This window comes from Pristiophorus japonicus, chromosome 13 (assembly GCF_044704955.1).
Source record: "Pristiophorus japonicus isolate sPriJap1 chromosome 13, sPriJap1.hap1, whole genome shotgun sequence".
NCBI classification, from domain to species: domain Eukaryota; kingdom Metazoa; phylum Chordata; class Chondrichthyes; family Pristiophoridae; genus Pristiophorus; species Pristiophorus japonicus.
The window spans coordinates 79,081,207-79,102,613 of NC_091989.1; the positions used below are offsets into that span (position 1 = coordinate 79,081,207).

Genomic DNA, 21,407 nt, shown 5'->3' on the forward strand with positions numbered 1-21,407 from the left:
CAGAAGTGGAATTTTTGGGGAGAAAGATCGCGGCGGACGGCATTCGGCCCACAGGCGCCAAGACAGAGGCTATCAGGAACGCGCTCAGACCAAAGAACGTCACGGAGCTGCGGTCGTTCCTGGGACTCCTCAATATTTTGGTAACTTCCTACCGGGGGTAAGTACCCTCTTAGAGCCCCTACATGTGTTATTGCATAAAGGTGAGAACTGGGTATGGGGAAAAAAAACAAGTAATTGCTTTTGAGAAAGGCAGAAACATTTTATGCTCCAACAAGCTGCTTGTATTGTATAACTCATGTAAAATACTTGTGCTAGCATGTGATGCGTCGTCGTACGGAGTCGGGTGTGTATTACAACAAGCTAAAGTTGCGGGGAAGTTGCAACCTGTCGTCTATGCCTCCAGGAACTAGTCTAAGGCCGAGAGGGCCTACAGCATGATTGAGAAAGAGGCATTAGCGTGTGTGTTCGGGATAAAGCAAATGCATCAGTACCTGTTTGGCCTCAAATTTGAGCTGGAAACCGATCACCCCCTCATGTCCTTGTTCGCTGAAAACAAGGGGATAAATACTAATGCCTCAGCCCGCATACAAAGATGGGCACTCGCGCTATCAGCGTATAACTATACCATCCGCTACAGGCCAGGCATCGAGAACTATGCGGATGCTCTCAGTCGGCTACCATTGCCCACCACGGGGGTGGAAATGGCGCAACCTGCAGACTTGTTGATGGTGGCGCAGCCCGCAGACTTGTTGATGGTCATGGAAGCATTTGAAAATGATAAATCACCTGTCATGGCCCGCCAGATTAGGACTTGGACCAGCTGAGATCCTCTGCTGTGTTCTGTGTTCTGCATGGGAGCTGGGCCAGCATCCCCGTTGAAATGCAAGAGCTAATCAAGCCGTTCCAGCGGCGAAAGGATGAGCTGTACATTCATGCAGACTGCCTGTTGTGGGGTAACCACGTAGTGCTACCCAAAAAGGGCAGGGAGACGTTCATCCTGGATCTCCACAGCACACACCCGGGTATAGTAATGATGAAAGCAATAGCCAAATCCCAAGTGTGGTGGCCCAGTATCGACTCTGACTTAGAGTCCTGTATACAGCAATGCAGCATGTGTGCTCAGTTGAGCAACGCGCCCAGAGAGGCACCACTAAGTTTGTGGTCCTAGCCCTGCAGACCATGGTCGAGGATCAATGTCGACTAAGCGGGCCTGTTTCTCGATAAAATGTTCTTGGTGGTGGTGGATGCTTTTTCAAAATGGATTGAATGTGAAATAATTTCGGGAAGCACTGCCACCATTGAAAGTCTGAAGGCCATGTTTGTCACCCACGGCCTGCCTGACTCACTGGTCAGTGACAACGGGCCATGTTTCACCAGTGCCGAATGAAAAAAATTCATGACCCGCAATGGGATCAAACATGTCACCTCGGCCCCGTTTAAACCAGCCTCCAATGGGCAGGCAGAGCGGGCAGTACAAACAATCAAACAGAGCCTTAAACGAGTCACAGAAGGCTCACTCCAAACCCGCCTGTCCCGAGTACTGCTCAGCTACCGCACGAGACCCCACTCGCTCACAGGAGTTCCCCCGGCTGAGCTACTCATGAAAAGGGCACTTAAAACCAGACTCTCGCTGGTTCACGCGAACCTGCATGATCAGGTAGAGAGCAGGCAGCAGCAACAAAATGTAAATGATGGTCGTGCCACTGTGTCATGGGAACTTGATCTGAATGACCCTGTGTATGTGCTAAACTATGGACATGGTCCCAAGTGGATCGCGGGCACGGTGATAGCTAAAGAAGGGAGTAGGGTGTTTGTAGTCAAACTAGACAATGGACAAATTTACAGAAAGCACCTGGACCAAACGAGGCTGCGGTTCACAGACTGCCCTGAACAACCTTCAGCAGACACCACCTTTTTCGAGCCCGCAACACACACCCAAAGGATCAACGACACCACCCCGGACCAGGAAATTGAACCCATCACGCCCAACAGCTCAGCAAAGGCCAGGCTCACGTAGCAGCCCTGCAGGGCCAACAACATGCCAGCCCAGCGAGAGCACAGCCAACACACCAGAGCAGACATTTGTACCGAGGCGGTCCACCAGGGAAAGAATGGCTCCCGACCACCTCACCTTGTAAATAGTTTTCACTTTGACTCTGTGGGGGGGAGTGATGTTGTGTATCTGTAAAGGATGCACTCCCATGTTCCGCCACCAGGGAGAGCTCCCCCTGTAGTCCCAAGTTATCCCAGCATCCCATGGGAGCACTGTATACACGCGGCCCCTAAGGCCTGTTCCTCATTCTGGAGTGTCTTAATGAAGACTGAGGTCACTATTACTTTAACCTCCCTGTGTGCAGCCTCATCTGTGTTAGGAACATAATAGATATCAATTACTTTTAAGTTCACCTTATTAGCCTCTTGGTTCTCCACTATTTTTGGTATGCTTTTTGTGTCTTCTACTGTGAAAACAGAAACAAAATATTTGTTTAACGTCTCTGCTATTTCCTTATTCCCAATTATAATTTCTCCTGTCTCAGTCTCTAAGGGATCAGTGCTTACTTTTGCTACTCTCTTCCTTTTTACATACTTGTAGAAGTTCTTCCAATCTGTTTTTATATTTCTTGCTAACTTACTCCCATGTTCTATTTTCTCCCTTTTTATCAATTTTTTGGTCAACCTTTGCTGGTTTCTAAAGCTCTCCCAATCCTCAGGCTTACTACTACTCTTCACAACATTATAATCCTTTTTTTTCCCTTTTCTATCACTGTCTTTCTCCATAACTTCAGGGACAAGTTGGGCTATTGGCATTTCTTGGGTATCTGAAAGGAAAAATGCATAAGGGTCGGGTTATGATGAGAGGAGAGGAGGAAAAGCAAGATATCCACCCATCCATACACCACCAGCAGATTGTAAGTGAGAAGAGATTGCGGGATGAGGGAGAAATACGAGAAGAAGGATTAGGTTTGAACATACCGTCATCATCTGCAATGCTTTCAACTTCCCCGCTCGCCACGGATTCTGTGACAGCCGTTTTAATTATGTCGAGAACTGCTTCCTCCAGGTCCATGAGGTTCCCTTCCATCGGTCTCTTGCTGCTCCCGGTGGTTTTGTGCCACATTTGTCTGCAGGAAAAGGGAAATGTGACAGTAAGTGTGCTGCAATGTGTTTGGATGATGTGCCTGCCATGGTCGAAGAGCTGGAAGTATGTGCAAGGTGTGAGATTTGGGTGAGTGTCTTGCAGTAGTGGTTACTTCACCAGAAAACATCAAGACTGGTTCGATGAGAAGGACCAGGAGATCCAGGAGCTAATAACCCACAAACGCAAGTCATTTCTGAATTGGAAACAACTCCACAACTTGGGTGAAAGAAAGCAGACCACTGACAACTGAAGGCCGAGGTCCAACGAAAAACTCGTGACCTAAAGAACAAATGGTGGGTCGGAAAAGCGCAAGAGATCCAGTATCTAGCTGACGATCACAACCTGCATGGATTTTTTAGCGCAGTTAAGTCCCCCTATGGTCCAAGCACTCAAGGTCCAATTCCACTGAGAGCCAAGAACGGAGAGGTGCTCATCAAGAACAGAGTGGCAGTCAGTGCCTGCTGGAAGGAGCACTTTGAGGATCTCCTCAACCAAGACTCTGTTTTTGATGTGAGTGTCCTTGACTCCATCCCACAGCTTGCTACCCGTCACCACCTCGGCATAATCCCAGCCCGGCATGAGACTGAAAAGGCCATCCGACAGCTGAAAAATAACAAGGGCTCAGGAGCAGAATGAATCCCTGCGGAAGTACTAAAGCACGGTGGAGAAGTACTCTCGACGCAAATCCATGACTTCATCTCTCTGATCTGGAAGGAGGAGAGCATGCAGGGGATTTCAGATGCTGTAATCGTGACCATCTTCAAGAAAGGGGACAAGTTTGACTGCAGTAACTACAGAGGAGCTTCCTAGCTGTCTGCTGCAGGGAAAATCATCGCAAGAATTCTTCTCAGTCGTCTCCTCCCAGTGGCTGAAGAGCTCCTCCCAGAATCGCAATGCGGATTCCACCTACTAAGGGGCACAACGGGCATGATCTTCACTGCGCGACAAATCCAAGAAAAATGTAGGGAGCAGCATCAACCTCTATATATGGCTTTATTTGACCTCACACAGTCAGTCAACTGCAAGGAATTATGGATTGTTCTTCTCAAATTCATCTGTCCTCAAATATTCGTTGCCATCCTCCACCTGCTTCACGATGACATGGAAGCCATGATTCTTACCAACGGATCCACCACAGACCCAATACAATTGCAGACCGGGGTCAAACAAGGCTGTGTCATCACACCAACGCTCTTCTCAATCTACCTCGCTGCAGTGCTTCATCTTGCGCTTAACGAGCTCCCCGCTGGAGTGGAGTTAAACTACAGGACAAGTGGAAAATTGTTCACCCTCCGACACCTCCAGTCCAGATCCAAGGTTGCTCCAACCTGCCATTTAATTACAATTTGCAGATGGCGCTTGCGTTTGTACACACTCGGAATCCGAACTCTAAACCATTGTTGACATCTTCACTGAAGCATACGAGAGTCTTGGCCTCATATTAAACATCAGTAAGACAAAGGTCCTCTACTAACCTGCCCCCGCCACACAGTACTGCTCCCTGGTTATCAAGGTCCACGGTGAGACCTTGGACAATGTGGACCACTTCGAATACCTTGGGAGCTTACCATCAGCAAGGGTAGACATCGATGATAAAGTCCAACACCGCCTTCAGTGTGCCAGTGCAGTCTTCGGCCGCCTGAGAAAAAGAGTGTTCCAAGACCAGGATCTCAAACCCGGCACCAAGCTCATGGTCTACAGAGCAGTAGTGATATCCGCCCTCCTATATGGCTGAGATATGGACTATGCATAGTAGGCATCTCAAAGCACTGGAGAAGTACCACCAACGGTGTCGCTGCAAAATCGTGCAAATTCATTGGCAGAATAGGTGCAACAACATTCTCTCTCAGGCCAACATCCGCAGCATCGAGGCATTGACTACGCTCGACCAGTTCTGGTGGGTGGGCTACATTGTCTGCATGCCTGATATTAGACTCCCAAAACAAGCACTCTATTCCAAGCAACGTCACGGCAGACGAGCCCCAGGAGGGCAGAGAAAACGCTTCAAGGACACTCTCAAAACCTCCTTGAAAAAATACAACATCCCCACCAGCTCTTGGGAATCCCTGGCCCAACCCAAGACCACTCAAAGTGGAGGAGGAGCATCCAAGAAGGCATCGAACACAGAGTCTCTTTGCCAGGAACACGCGGAAGCCAAGCACAAAAAACAGAAGGAGCGTACGACAAATTAAGCACCCCATCCACCCATCCATCCAACCACAGTCTGCCCCACCTGTGACTGAGACTGTAGATCCCGCATTGGTCTCATAAGTCACCTTAGAACTCATTTTAGTGTGGAAGCAAGTCATCCTCGATTCCGGGGGACTGTCGAAGAAGAAGAAAAATTGTGTGAAGGCGAAGTGAAGCTATGATTGTGAGATATGGGTAGTGATTGGTAGAGAGTGCAGGTAGGTGAGTGATGGGTGTGTGGTGCATTGAGCAGTGTATGAGATTAGTGGTGCAGTTGATGGCATATGGCATTTGGTGATGTATTCATTCACCTTGACTGCTCGTGTGAGGTCAGTCAGCATTGCGGCACAGGATCCATGTCCTGGGGTAACACTTGTTACCATGATGGCTTGTGCAATCTCCTCCCACAACCTTCTGGTGTTCAGCATTTAAGGCCTCCTGCCCCCTTGCGGGTAGAGGACCTCATGACATCTTCGTATCCCCAGGATCAAGGCCTCCAGTGCCACATCTGCAAATGTCCTTGCCCTTGCCCTTTCCCTGGGCATTTGGGCCATGGCTCTGTTCACAATGAGATGGTTCTGCAACAAAGCGCCTCCCCTTTAAGTAGTGTGGAGAGCCTAGGCCAGTCGACTGCACGTGATACTGGTCTCCCTGTTCAGCAATAAGCCAATCAGTAGTGCTGCAATCATTATAATGAGTAGGCAGCACAAATTTTGCGATGCCCACACCTGTTTTTGGGCCTAATCCAATTTCTAGGCAGTGTTTTCAAACTCTTTGGGGGTTAAATTCGATAACCCCTGAAAACCAGCACAGGGATCGTGATGCACGCCTGTTCAATGTAACGTAGGCAATACACCAACTTTGTGCTGGCTGCTTATTTCAATGATTTCAGTGTCCAGCCAGTGTTGATTGGCTGCACGCTTCAGCAGTTGGCCCAAAATTGTGAGAGCCTGGTAACAGTTAAAGCTAGTCTGCATTGCTTGCAACTAGTCTGCTCCTCTTAAAGGGGAGATGCATTGTGGCTGATGCAGGTGCTGGAAATTGTTCTCCATCTGAATCTGACCCAGGAAACCGTTAGGAATGGCATTAAGTTTTCTGACACAGCACTGGAGACCTTGGTGGAGGAGATCGAAAGGAGGAGAGATGTGTTTTATTGGCAGGGGGCCAGGACACTCAGAAGGCAGTGGGAATGGATAGCCATGGTGGTCAATGCTAGGAGTCAAGCTCCGACGACCTGGATGCAGTGCAGAAGTTCAGTGACCTCACACGAGTGGTCAGTGTCAGTGAGTGCAACTTCAAATGCCATTTCTAACTAACTGCACCACTAGCCTCACCCCCCCACTCTTTAATTCACCATACCTCCATCACTCACCTACCAATGATCGCTATCAATCAGATCTCATGCCTAACATTCATAGCTTCACCTCACCCTCACACACTTAACACTGCTGCAAGCCTCACACCCACAGCTCACAACTTGCACACGCTAGCAGTTGTTCAACTATGACAGCCACATCATCCAAAAAATATTGCACAACACACATACACAATTCCCTCCCTTGCAAGACAAGATGGTGCACTACCGCAGCTGCTAACAGGTGGGGGACAGGCACACCTGCATGTTCTAACCCCCATGGAGGAGATGGTACTGGCCATTATTGGGGTAGCTATTGCTGAGGCCGTGGCCTGCGGTGGGGCTGAAAACATCAAAGGTGACTGTATCCTCGTACCTAATCCCCTTCATCCTACAATCTCCTTTGATTTACAAGCTGGAGATGATGTAAGCATGCACCTCTTGCTTTCCCCCATTCCCTCGCCACTACCTTACCCTATGCCTTTCTCCTTTCAGATACCCAAGAACTGCAACCTGGACAGGCAGTGGTGGAAGAGCAACAAGACAGTGATGATCAAGACACACTGTCACTCGATTTAACACTTGCAGCCACCAGCCCAGATACTGAAACTGTGTAATTTAAAGAATAGTATAGAAGTTGGATCTGCATGAGGTGAGACACCAGGCTCGAGGGGCTTGCAACCAGGATGGGGCAAGGATAGCACAGGTGCCAGCTAGCCGGAGGGGGAGGTCGCACCCAAGTTCTGCTGCAGAAGACTCACTTGAGGACTTCAATTGGACAGGCTAAAGACGAAGGCACTTAGAAATACTTGGTGCCAGAAAGCCTGCGTGCAATGTCAAGGAGCACAGAGGAGTTCGGCACCAACTTGGCACAGGGTTTTGCGCAGAGCTTGGACCCATCCTTTCTAACGTAGAAGTGGTGGCCAACTCCATTAAGACACTTGTGGACCCAACTATGATGCAGCCTCTGATGGCCGATGTCACCCAATGTCTGAGTCCTGAAGTGGAAGCTCAGACTGCTGCCATGCAAGGTCAGATGCTGACATCATGGCTGTGGATTACAGTGTTCAAAGGGGCTTGGAGGGTGTCACAGCAGTCCAGCAATCTGTCCTACCAACAGATTACTAGGATTACTGATGCACTCCCTCCTCCATCGGGGGGTGGCACTGGCTCCATGAAGCACGAACCTGCTGTCCTCTCTCAGGATAACAGCCTTCGTCCTCCTACCACTGCCATTGCGCCTACGCCTTTGCTGTAGCAGCCAGCCCATACTGTTGCCGCAAATGCCGAGATTGCGAGATTGTGCAGTCTGCAGCCAGGCCTTCTCGGGCCAGAGCTGCTCAAGGTTGTCCTCCAAGGCCATTTGCACTCTACTCCATTGAAAGTCAGTAGCTTTATGCCAGCCATACTACAGCCACTGGGGTAGCACTGCTTGAGAGTACTAAGACAGGCAAAGGCACACGGAAGACAGGTACTAAGGGAATGCACAAAGGTTGACTTTTGTATGCATTATAGCCTGATTTTATTTATAAATTTGATTTGGAATATTTATTTTGTATTGGCTTTTATTGTTGCCTTGTGGCCAAGCAGTTGCTGTGATGGTGAGTGACAGAGGGAAGGTAAGGTGTGGGACTAAGTGATTGGGGAATTGGGGTTTCAGTTAGCGGTATTGCACTCAGATGAGTTCTTCATGGAGAGCGTGGCCAGAAAGGGGCTGTCTAGGTTGCCTTTCCTCTTTCTCTGCCTCCTTCTCCTCAGCTGCTCGCCGTGTAGCTGTCGGCAAGGGCTGTGCCCTTGTGATGGTGAGGTTGTGCAGCATGCAGCAGACCACCTTTACACCCGCTCTGCCGAGTTATACAGGCCTCCTCTAGAGCGGTCCAGCAGCAGAAGCGTTGTTTTAGCACAGCAAGGGGCTGCTCTATCGCATTTCGTGTGGCAGCACAGCTTTCATTAAATGCATACTGCGGATGTATGCGTGGGTTACGCGCCACAGTCATGAGCCATGTCATCAGCAGATAGCCCTTGTCGCCCACTAGCCGCCCTTTGGTTTGCCATGTTGGCTGAGATGCAGATGGCACAGCAAACTGCCGCAGAATGAAGGCATCATGACTGCTGCCAGCGGGCATTGATATGATTCACTGCCTGTGGTCACACACCAGCTGGATATTGAGGGAGAAAAATCCCTTTCGGTTCTATTACATGGCAGAGTTGATATGTGGCGCCCACAAAGCGATGTGCATGGCACCCTGCACCATGCGGAAGCCTGCAATCCTTGTGAAGTTTTGTGCTCGCTCCGCCTGCTGCTCTCTGGCAAGAGAGAATGAAATGTAGTCAGCTCTCTTTGAATAGAAAGTCTCAGTGACCTCCTTTACGCAACAGTGGCGTCAATTTGCGAGATATTGCAAATATCTCCAGATCCAACCTGGAAGGAGTCCGACACATAAAAGTTGTCGCCACGGTCACCTTCATAGCAACTGGTAAACACAGTCCTCGCCCTGCTCTGCAGTTGTGGTTGCAACAGGTGTCAGATTTCAGTGACGATCTCCGTACTGAAGCACAGACGTTTCCCAAATTGTTTCTCAGATTCAGTTAGGAAAATTGCTCCCTGAACACCTGGGCAGATATGGACTCCTGAGAGAGCCCTTCTCTCCCTCTTCCTCCTCTCTCTTCTAGCAACTTGCCCTGCTCTGCGTGTCCTCTGTTCATTCTCAAAGTCATGCTGTATTTCAAGGGGAATTCCTTCAAGTGCACCCATGTCTGGCAGCAAGTGGATTGTGCCATGAAATCAGAAATTCCTGCAGCATGTGCACATCACTCCCTATAGACTTTGGCAACTTTAAACAATTATAGAAAGCACCAAACTCTTGTCGAAGTGTACCAACAGCCAGAAGAAATCAACTAGCAACTCACCTGTAAGTAGTTAATGATCCCTTTGAATAGTGCTGGTGGGGGGTCCTTCCTGCTGCTAAATCAGTGTTGCATTCTAATTGATGTCATGATCTGCCTGCTTTGCATACTTCTGGCGGACATTCACTGAGCTCGTAGTAACACCCTCATCATATCGTGTCTAGTGCGATTTGCCCCACAAGTGTGCATGTGCACTACAGACGTCATATTAGATCTCTAAGGGCACATGTAGCACCCAAACAACGGGTGCTACGAATCAGAATTTTGCACCGTTTATATTGATGCTAATTGTTCACTGAGTTACAAAGCTAAAACATGGATGTTTATATATTCTAAAGGTTTAGTATCAGCTAATGCATGGGGAGGTAAGACTTAGTAGGTATTTCTTTCAGGGGTAAGTCCTTCCTTAGTTATTACATTATAACAAATACTTTATTATCAATTTCAATACTTGTCTTGACAGATACTATACTTGAGACTCGAAGTGAAACACCAACATCTACACAAACTCAAGCAACATCTGTGCAAACAGAATACTGTGCTCCAACTAACATATTAATGGTGAGTTTTAAATGGAAGAATATAAAAGAAATAGGAATGATAAAATGTTCGCTGACCCATCCAGACTGTCTTCATCTTGCTCTAATGCCAACCCTATATCCTTTAATTCCTTCCTGATCAGGAATAGGCCCTTTTGTTTCTTAAAAGATTATACAGGTATAGTTGTCGTACTGTAGTATACTTATAGTGGGGGTGTTGGTGTTAATGTGATTTGCCCACTATACATGGTGGACGGTAAAACCAAAATGATAAGTAACCAACATATTTAAAAAGAAATAGGAAGTCTCACATAGCAACTGTCGCTCCTAATTGTTAATGGGTACATCCAGAATCTCATCACTAGGGTAATCGCACTTTAACCAGGTGCGAACAGCTGAATGAAACTGCTTGAAGATTCAACTTTGGCTGAAACCAGCAGAGCATTTTAAATAGGTAAACATAAGGTAAGAACTTATTGAACTGCCTGAAATATTCAGTGAATTAATATGTTTTAAGCGGTGCCTTTGCAATTGACACCTAGGGTAATGGCAAGCAGTTGGCCCTATTTGCCTGATATAGCCGGCTGCCCATGACAAGCATTGGTGGTGTAAGTACTGCATTCATAGTACTTAACAAAATGCAGTCTGTAGCTGTACAACTCAAAGTGCAAAGTTAAATCTCAATTTACATCTAATTGATAGGTTCCAAAGCTTATATTCTCAACTGTGGCTCAGTGGTGCAATCTCGCCTCTGAGTCACAAGAGTACGAGTTCAAGTCGCAGTCCATCTTGATCTCGTGATCCAGACTGACACTCCAGTGCAGTGCTGAGGTAGTGCTGCACTGTTGGAAGTGCCGTCTTTCGGATGAGACGTTAAAATGAGGCCCCGTCTGCCCTCTCAGGTAGACGTAAAAGATCCAGGGCACTATTCGAAGAAGAGCAGGGGAGTTCTTCCCAGTGGCTGGCCTTCAACCAACATCACTAAAACAGATTATCTGGTCATTGTCACATTGTTGTTTGTGGGACCTTGCTGTGTGCAAATTGTCTGATACATTTCCTAAATTACAATAGTGACTATACTACAAAAATAATTAATTGGCTGTAAAGCATTTTGGGACATTCTCAGGTTGTTAAAGGCACTATATAAATGCAAGTCTCCCTTTCGTTATTAAAGCTCCATCCTAGCCCTTATCTCTCTTCCTGTTCTCCAGGTCTACCATGACTTGGAGTTGGGGTGCGGTGATGTGGGGACAGCCCAATCAAGATGCAACATCACACATTCTTACCATGGTAGATTGCTACAGGCAGTGGAGTGTCTGCCTAGGAGTTTTCAGCATGTGGCAGTTAATATGGCAGATTCCATAACCCATATACATGGGGTATGTGATAGAAACTTTACAGTAAACCAAGAAATCTGTATTCCCTGCATGGCCATGTACAGCAGAGCCTGTAATAGCATCCGTCAGGGCTGCTTATTGTCGACTTGTAATGATTGAGTCTTATGGTTTTGGACATCAACTAATCAAGCTCACAACAGGTTGTTTCTTAAGACTTTTTATTAACAGCGCTGCAAAATACAGAAAAGATACCATTAACTCATTCTGGAGAATAGATGTACAATGGCCTCCATGGCTAGCTTCTTGTGTCTGTTCTGGCATATTTGGTTTTGCGCACATTATATAGGTAACTTGTTTACTAGAAACTAGCAACTGCCCCAGCACAATAGTGACTATGGGATGTCTGTGCTTTGATCCTGTGACCTCTTTATTGTCAAACAAGGTTACTAATTTCCCTTTGTTCAGCATGCCCACCCAAGTATTGCTTCCTCTTTTGCCATATAACAGGGTCAAAGAATTTCAAGAAAACTTGCTAACAAAATTACACAGACATGCATCACTTAAAATATCTGTTATTAAAAGTTTACATTGACATGACATAATTAAAAGATGCACACTCCAACATGAGGTCACTTGAACAGGCTGCTCCTGGAGATTGCTGACAATAATTTCCCTATCGTGATCAATAAGCATTAGGCCAACTCAGCAGAATCATGTGGGTCTATAGCTTACATTATACTGCAGCCATGCAGGCCATGGGCTTTACGAACTCCTAAATCACTAAAGGCTAGAAGGTAGGTGCAAAAAGTAATCAAAGAAGCTAATAATGACCTTTATCTCGAGGGGATTAGAATCCAAAATGGAGGAAGTGATGATTCAGTTGTATAGAGCCTTGGTCAGAGTCTATCTGGAGTAATGCATTTGGTTCTGGGCACCGCATCTGAGAAGGATATACTGGCCTTGGAGGGGCTACAATGCAGATTGATCGCAATGATACTGGGGCTTAAAGCGTTAAATTATGAAGACAGGTTGCGTAAACTTGGCTTGTACTGCCTTGAGAGGTGATCTAATAGAGATATTTAAAATGATTAAAGGATTGGATAGTGCAATATTAACACCATGGCTCCAAGAGCAGAACAAAGGCTGAGAACTGTGTGATGATGACTCACTTTCTGGGCCTTCAATACCTAGTGGCTGTCAGTGTAAGATCGAGTGACGGTGTCTCTTCATCTTCACTGTCTTTTTTCTCTTCCTCCACTGGCTGGGTAGGTTACAGTTCTTCGGTATCTGAAATGAAAAAGGGACAAGGGTTGGGTTGTGGTGAATGGAGAGGAGAAAGTAAGAACGGCGTGCTTACAACCTCTGCAGGTTCTCAGTCAGATGAGATTGAGGGATGAGGGAGAAATGGGATGAGAAGGCGAATTAGGTATGTGGATACTCTCATCATCAATTGCTTCAGCGCCACCAGTGGCCACGGCCTCAGCGATGCCCCTTCCCATGATGGCCAGCACTGTCTCCTCCATGGGGGTTAAAACATGCAGGCGCAATTGTCCTCCTCCAGTTCTTAGTTGCTGCCTGGTGTTATGCGCCACTTTCTCCTGCAAGAAAGAGGGAGGTGTGTCGGTGAGTGCCGTGCAGTATGTTTGGGTGATGTGGCTGTCATGGTTGAATAGCTGCCAGTGTGTGTGTGAGTTGTGGGTGCGAGGCTTGCGACATTGTTAAATGTGTGAGGGTGTTGTAAAGTGTTATGGTTGTGTCCTGATTGATAGAGATTTTTGGTAGGTGAGTGATGGGGTGTAATGAATTGGGTAGTGGAAGAGGCTATTGATGCAATTGGTACAATGTGCCATTTGAATAAGAAATCAGTCACCTTGACAACTCATGTGAGATCATTAAACATCTTCCTCCACTGCACCCTTGTTCAATGAGCAACATTGACATCTGACATCCGCTGCTATTTCTTCTCACTGCCTTCTGGGTACGTGTCTAGAGGGCCTTTTGCCCCCATGCGGATACAGGACATCTCTCCTTTCCACCTTTTCCACAAAGGCCTCAAGCCCATTATCAGAAGCTCTTGGAGCACGGTCTCTCCTATGTTCAGGCATTCTTTGACAGCACAGATTCAGCTCACAAAGGACTCCGACCACTTCCTGCAGCCACAATGCGCCTCCCCTTTAAGAGGTGCAGGCTGCCTTTAAGTAGCTCTAGGTACTCGTGATATCGGGCCCCCTGCTGATACGCGCAGTCAATGAACAGTGGGGTTATCACTGACTGGACGCAACAATCATTTAAGACAGCAGAAGATGTGAATGTAACATACTGTCTGCATTGCAATGAGCGGGTGCGGGTTATTCACGCATCACAATCCCTTCGCCTGTTTCAGGTCATATCCAAGTTTTCCCACACTGTTTTTCTGATTTGCTGGGCTTTCTCAATTAAGACAGAGATTTTCTGATCATGAACATTTTTGTTTTATTTTTCCAATTTTTTTCTTTATTGCAAATTCCGTAAAAAAAAAATAAAAGCTGAAAATCAGAATTTATTAAAGTTTCCTACTTAAAGGAAATCACAAAGGTGTGATTGGTATGTACTGTACTTTTTTTTTCAGAAACATCCAGCTGAACAACTTGTTATTGGATGTAAAATGCTGGAGAAGGCACTGGAGAGCATGGCTGCAGCTCGCTCAGCAGCTACGTCACCAGATGGAAGGTCGTTGATCGACATTAGCCGTATAAAGGTAAGAAAAACTGATTTGACTTAGATCATGAGTGCTTTTGGTAGGCCAGCCAAGAAGATGGCATCTGTTAGATAAGGCTACTGGATAGACTGTCTACCTTCTCAAACTATTGAAGATATCATTGATGGGTGTGAATTCAAGGTGAATTTTAAGGGCCGATTTTAAACCTCCCCACTTGGTGGAAACTGGGCGATGGACAGTTAAAATGGGCTTGGTAACTTACCCACACCGATCCTGCTCCTTTCCCGAGGGTTACAATGTAAACCTGCTCTTTTGAGCAAGCAAGTGGAACAAACACCTGGCAGATGGCCGCGAGGTCCTTCTCTAAAGATGCAGATGGGGTATCCTTGGGGCCCGACTACAATTTTAACCTGAGGCTTGTGCGAGGAAGCCATTCTAGCTTCCCTGCCAGGCCAACCTGGCGGCTAGCAGATCGGAGGTCAGAACAGGCCCAGAAAGATGAGTTAATCATTTTCCTTTTGTTTGTTTGTGGACCAGGAGGAGCAAGAGTGCTTGTCCTGGCCTCACAAGAAGACATGGGGCCTCCTCATCCCTAGGCTCTGCTCCCTCTCCTCTGCCCTGGGCTCCGCTCCCTCTCCTTGGATTGTGAGGCTCTCCTGACTCCCCTCCCAACTACTTACCTGAGTGACAGAAACTGTTACTTTGGGTCTTTGTTGGCGCCGTTGTCCCGCCTGAAATTCCGCTCCCACTCAAATAGCCAGCTGGTGCCTCCCGCCAGGTTTGGGCGGTAGACTGACTCGGCCAAGGCAGAGGAGGCCTGGGAGTTAAAATTTCGCTGCCGTGGGCTAGGCAGTTTGCTATCCAACTTTGTCTCTTGCCGCTCAACTTCCATCATTGGGGCTTTGGTGTCTGGGAAGTATAGTGGCTCTGAATCTGGGTGGCACAAGGTCGCATGCACTGGAAAAAGTGACGACAGGGCTGGGAATGTCTTGTGTTCAAAGACCACAAAACGTGTCTCCACCCCTTTTACCTGACCTTTGAGCCTGGGGATTAGGCATTTTCCCAAGAACAAAGATCAAGAAAATCATCCCCAAAGCATTTTTATTGCCTATTCCTTGTTTGACTTTTATTGCACTGTTCAATTTATTTTGTCTTTGTTACGGTCACAGGTGCCTGTTCACAAGCTAGCCAGCAATTTAGATCTACAAGAACGAGAAGTGCCACAAGAAGAGTTTTACGAAGCAACGGCTGTCCACAGTCTTATCATGGATTTACATCTGGAGCTTATTCAGGTTTATTACAGAGTGGCCTTTAAACTTCTCAAAATAAATCTTGGTTAGTTATCATACCTCTTACAACTCTGTAAACCTTCACGTATTTAATATATTACAGTAATGAAAATTATACCTTTTGTAAAATGTAAAATTATATATGAGAAAATAACTTCTTTTGTCAGGAAATAACAATTCTTGTGATAATATAAATCCCTTAATTTTTTCTCCAATTCTTGCAGCTGTCAGCTGAGAGTGGGTGAGGTGACCTGTTATCAGCCACCTGCCAATGTGGCTTTTAACAGGCTGCCTACTTATTCTTCTCTCTTTGTGGAAGGGAGCTCCATACAGTAGTACAACTGAGGTCAGCAACTCTGCTAAGTGGACATTTCCTCTGTTGTGGCATGTTGGTTGCCTGTTTTGCTGTGACACTTTACTCCTTCTGTAAAATCTGTTAATATGCTGTAAAATCCACGTTTGCTTCTTCGTGAAACTATTTTCCTACTGTGTGTGTTTTGGTGACATTTCCCTATAAGTCCAATATTTTGGTTTTATTTTGGTTGCATTTTTCATGAAGCATTTCTAGACTTGTACTTCCAATTGGATAGTGGGATCCAAAAGAAAGAATATAAGTAAAATACTTTAAACTTCATCTTTAGGGGAAAGGATTTAGAAAAAATGAGACTAGGTTGAATGTGGCAGTAAAAAAAAGTTTGAAAAGCAGTCAAAAAGTATGCAGGTACAGCAAGTAATCAGGAAGGCAAATGGAATGTTGGCCTTTATTGCAAAGGGGATGGAGTATAAAAGCAGAGAAGTCCTGCTACAACTGTACAGGGGATTGGTGAGGCCACACCTGGAGCACTGTGTACAGTTTTGGTCTCTGTATTTAAGGAAGGATATATGTGCATTGGAGGCTATTCAGAGAAAGTTCACCAGGTTGATTCCGGAGATGAGGGGGTTGACTTATGAAGATAGGTTGAGTAGGTTGGGCCTATACTCATTGGAGTTCAGAAGTGTGAGAGGTGATCTTATGGACACTTATAAGATAATGAGGGGGCTCGACAAGGTGGATGCAGAGAGGATATTTCCACTCATAGAGGAAACTAAAACTAGGGGACATAGTCTCAGAATAAGGGGCTGCCCATTTAAAACTGAAATGAGGAGGAATTTCTTCTCTGAGGGTTGTAAATCTATGGAATTCTCTGCCTCAGAGAGCTTGGAGGCTGGGTCACTGAAAATATTTAAGACGGAGATAGACAGATTTTTGAGAGATAATGGAATAAAGGGTTATGGGGAGCGGGCAGGGAAGTGGAGCTGTCCATGATCCAATAAGCCATGATCTTATTGAATGGCGGAGCAGGCTCAGGGGGTCGAATAGCAGTGGAAAAAATAAAGGGAAACCGACAGTGATGAGCAGAAAATTAAGCGTCAACATAAACTTCAATAAAAAAATTATTAAACTCTCGGAATAATATTATGAATAAAGCTATTCCTGATATTGCAGTGGCTTTATTTCTATAATAGTTGTGTTAAGTGTTACTTTTTAAAAATTCATGAACAGAATGTGGGTGTCACTGGCAAGGCCAGCTTTTATTGCCGTCAATAATTGCCTTCAAGCAGGTGGTGGTAAGCCGCCTTCTTGAAACCCTGCAGCCTGTGTTAGGGAGAGAGTTCCAGGATTTTGACCCAGCGACGATGAAAGAATGGCAATATATTTCCAAGTCAGGATGGTGTGTGACTTGGAGGGGAACTTGGTGTTCCCATGCGTCTGCTGCTCTCCTTCCAGGTGGTATAGATCATGCATTTGGGAGGTGCTGTTGAAGAAGCCTTTGGAACATCTTGTAAATGGTACACACTCCAGCCCCATGCACCAATGGTGGAGGGAGTGAATGTTTAAGGTGGTTGATGGGGTGCTACACAAGCGGGCTGCTTTGTACTGGATGGTGTTGAGTTTCTTGAGTGTTGTTGGCGCTGCACTCATCCAGGCAAGTGGAGAGTATTCCATCACACTCCAGACTTGTGTCTTGTCGATGGTGGAAAGGCTTTGGGGAGTCAGGAGGTGAGGCAATTCACTGCAGAATACCCAGCCTCTGACCTGTTCTTGTAACCACAGTATTTATGTGGCTGGTCCAATTAAATTTCTGGTCAATGTTGACCTTGAGGATGTTGATTGTGGAGGATTTGACGATCATAATAGCGTTGAATGTCAAGGAAAGTTGTTAGACTCTCTCTTTTGGAGATGGTCATTGCCTGGCGCGAATGTTACTTGACACTTATCAGCCCAAGCCTGAATGTTGTCCAGGTCTTGTTGCATTCAGATACAGACTCCTTCATTATCTGAGAATCATAGAATGGTTATAGCACAGAAGGAGGCCATTCGGCTCTTTGAGCCTATACAGCTCTCTGGAAGAGCACTAAAACTAGTCCCACTTCCCCACCCTTTCCCTGTAGCCCTGCAATTTGTTTTCCTTCAGGTACTTATTCAATTCCCTTTTCAAAGCCACAATTGAGTCTGCCTCCACCACTCAGGCAGTGCATTCCAGATCAGAACCACTCGCTACGTAAAAAAGATTTTCCTCCTTAAGCTTTATGGTTCTTCTGCCAATCACCTTAAATCTGTGTACTATGGTTCTCGGCCCTTCCGTCATGGGAACAGTTTCTCTCTACCTACTCTGTCTTGACCCCTCATGATTTTGAACATCTCTATTAAATCTCCTCTCAATCATCTCTGCTCTAAGGAGAACAACCCCAGCTTCTCCACCTAACTGAAATCTCTCATCCCTGGAATCATTCTTATAATTCTTTTCTGCACCCTCTCTAAGGCCTTCCTAAAGTGCGATGCCTAGATTTGGACACAATACTCTAGTTGAGGTCAGACCAGTGTTTTATAAAGGTTCAGCATAACTTCCTTGCTTTTGTACTCTCTGCCTCTATTCATGAAGCCCAGGATGCTGTATGCTTTTTTTAACCACTTTCTCAACCTGCCCTGCCACTTGCAATGATTTGTGCTCATATACCCCCAGGTCTCTCTGTTTATGCATCCCTCTTTAGAATTGTACCCTTTACTTTTTATTGCCTCGCCTGGTTCTTCGTACTAAAGTGTATCATTTCGCACTTTACTGCGTTAAATTTCATTTGCCGCGTATCTGCCCATTCCACCAGCCTATCTATGTCATCTTGAAATCTATCACTATCCTTAAAGGAAAAAGCCATTGCTGCAGGCTATGCATGAAATCGATGTCCCTCCTCGCCGATGGCAGCCGCGATCCACAATGATCAGCCCCAAGCACTCTAACAGAGTACAGGGCTGATCAATTGCGGCAAAACAAAATGGTGAAAGATTTACCGATAGGCTACAAATATTTTTATGTTATGCAAGCAGCATTACCTTTAAATACCGCTCCCCAAGTGGCTGGCCTCTGTAACAACGCATCCTGCAACTGCCGGTGTTGATGCCTGGCGATGCTGCAGGGGGCAGAATCGAAGTTCGGATCCGGGGCGCAGCGCAGCCGAATGATGTCATGATCTCCGGGGTGCAGGAGATCATGGCGCTAGTTGTTACTGCCACCGCAAACCTCCATGGCAAGTTTGTGAGTGTCGATATTCTTGCCGCGCCCGGTCGCAGAGCCGGTAGCGCCCCGTTATCGCCCCCCCCAGAGGCGCTTACGGGAGATGCAAACGAGGCAAGTTTTGAGCCCTTTATATCCAGGAATATTTAGCACCCAATCCTGCACCTTTTTGAGCCTGGTCTCTGTTATCGCCACAACATCATATTCCCATCTGGCTATTTGTGCCTGCAGTTCACCAACGCTTTGTGCATTTACACATATGCACTGTATACCTATCTTAGATCTTCTTGTAGACTATCTTAGTCTGACCCCATCTAATACCTTACTGGGTCTTACTCTAGTGCTATCTCTCTCCCAATCCTTTGAGCACCTTGTTTCTCCTTTCTAATGCTACATCCTGGTGCCCATCCCCCTGCCAAATTAGTTGAATTCTTCTCTAACGTGACTAGCAACCCTGCCCCCCCCCCTCCCTCCCCGTGAGAATTTTGGTCCTGGGTCTATTGAGGTCCAAGCTCTCCGCCCTGTGCAGGTCCCACCTCCCCCAGAACCGGTCCCAATGTCCTAGGAATCTAAAGCCGTCCCTCCTGCACCATCTCTCCAGCCATGCATTCATTTGCTCTATCCTCCTATTTCTATACTCATTAGGTCATGGTGCCGGGAGTAATCTGGAGATTACTACCTTTTGAGATCCTGGTTTTTAATCTCTTTCATAGCTCCATAAAATGTGCCTGCAGAATCTCATCCCTATTTCTACCTATGTCGTTGTTACCGATATGGACCATGACCTGGTCACCCTCCCACCTCAGAATGTCCAGTAGCTGCTCAGTGACATCCTTGACCCTGGCACCAGGGAGGCAACATACCATCCTGGAATCAAGTTTGCGGCCGCAGAAACATCTGTCTGTTCCCTAACTATTGAATCTCCTATCACTATTACTTTCCCGATCTTCCTCCTCGCCTCTTTTACAGCTGAGCCACCCATGGTGCCGTGGACTTGGCTCTGGCTGTATACCCCAGAGGAACCCGTTTTCAGCTGAATACTGGTTAGCGAATGAGATGCACTCAGGTGACTCCTGCATTACATTACTGATCCTCCTTGTCTGTCTGGCGGTAACGCATTCCCTCTCTGCCTGCACATTCTTATGCCGCAGGGTGAGCACTTCCTGAAACGTGCTATCCACGTAACTCTCAGCCTCATGGATGCACCACAGTGGCGCCAGCTGCTGTTCAAGCACCGAAACCCGCAGCTCGCACTCTCTCCTTCATCTTCTACTCCGAATTCCCACTCTCTCCAACTTCCCAACCTTAGTACTCTGTTTAGAAGCACTGCGTTTAGGATCACTCTGTGCAGAATTGACCGCTCTCTGACGAGTTGCAAATGGAATTGAGCACTGCAATCATCAGCGAACATCCCCACTTCTGACCTTATGATGGAGGGAAGGTAATTGATGAAGCCGCTGAAGATGTTTGGTCCTGGGACAGTGCCCTGAGGAATGTCTTGGGCCTTAGCTGATTGCTCTCCAACAACCACAACCATCCTCCTTTGTGTTAGGTATGACTGTAGCCAATGGAGAGATTTCCTCCTGATTCCCAGTGACTTCAATTTTAATAAGGCTCCATGAATAGGTTGACAAGGTGGATGCAGAGAGGATGTCTCCACTGATGGGGGAGACTAGAACTAGAGGGCATGATCTTAGAATAAGGGGCCGCCCATTTAAAACAGATGAGGAGAAATTTCTTCTCTGAGGGTTGTAAATCTGTGGAATTCGCTGCCTCAGAGAGCTGTGGAAGCTGGGACATTGAATAAATTTAAGACAGAAATAGACAGTTTCTTAAATGATAAGGGGATAAGGGGTTATGGGGAGCGGGCGGGGAAGTGGAGCTGAGTCCATGATCAGATCAGCCATGATCTTATTGAATGGCGGAGCAGGCTCGAGGGGCCATATGGCCTACTCCTGTTCCTATTTCTTATGTTCTTATGTTCTTATGTAATGTCTTCATGCCAAGGGCGGTCACTCTCACCTCACTCTGGAACTCAACTCTTTTGTCCATGTTTAGACCAAAACTGTAATGAGGTCTGGAGCTGAATGGACCTGGCGGAACACAAACTGAGCATTAGTGAGCAGGTTATTGGTCAGTAAGTGCCACTCTGTAGTACTGCCGATGACCTCTTTCATCACTTTGCTGATGATTGAGAGCAGGGTGATGGGGTGGTAATTGGCTGGATTGGATTTGTCCTGCTTATTACTGACTGGACATACCTGGGCAATTTTCCTATTTGTCGGGTAGATGCCAGTGTTGTAGCTGTGCTGGAATGTGAGAACTTACAAACAGTCTAACCAGAGTAGAAATTCATTTCCCTAGACTTGCCCATTCTCTCGAGGTTATTACTCCCTCTCTCTG

At 46.6% G+C, this 21,407-nt stretch overlaps 1 protein-coding gene across 9 annotated transcripts in view; it reads left to right on the forward strand.

Moving 5' to 3' along the window:
* Positions 1 to 21,407, forward strand: part of cfap54 (cilia and flagella associated protein 54) — a 724,932-nt gene that overhangs the window by 125,935 nt on the left and 577,590 nt on the right. For 8 of the 9 annotated variants that reach the window (XM_070897703.1, XM_070897704.1, XM_070897705.1 and 5 more), the window contains 3 exons: positions 10,054 to 10,151; positions 14,075 to 14,203; positions 15,334 to 15,499. In XM_070897703.1, coding sequence (XP_070753804.1) covers positions 10,054 to 10,151; positions 14,075 to 14,203; positions 15,334 to 15,499 — 393 coding nt within the window. Of the gene's footprint in view, positions 1 to 10,053; positions 10,152 to 11,461; positions 11,509 to 14,074; positions 14,204 to 15,333; positions 15,500 to 21,407 lie in introns of those variants that run through there. The other variant, XM_070897710.1, reaches the window with a different exon arrangement.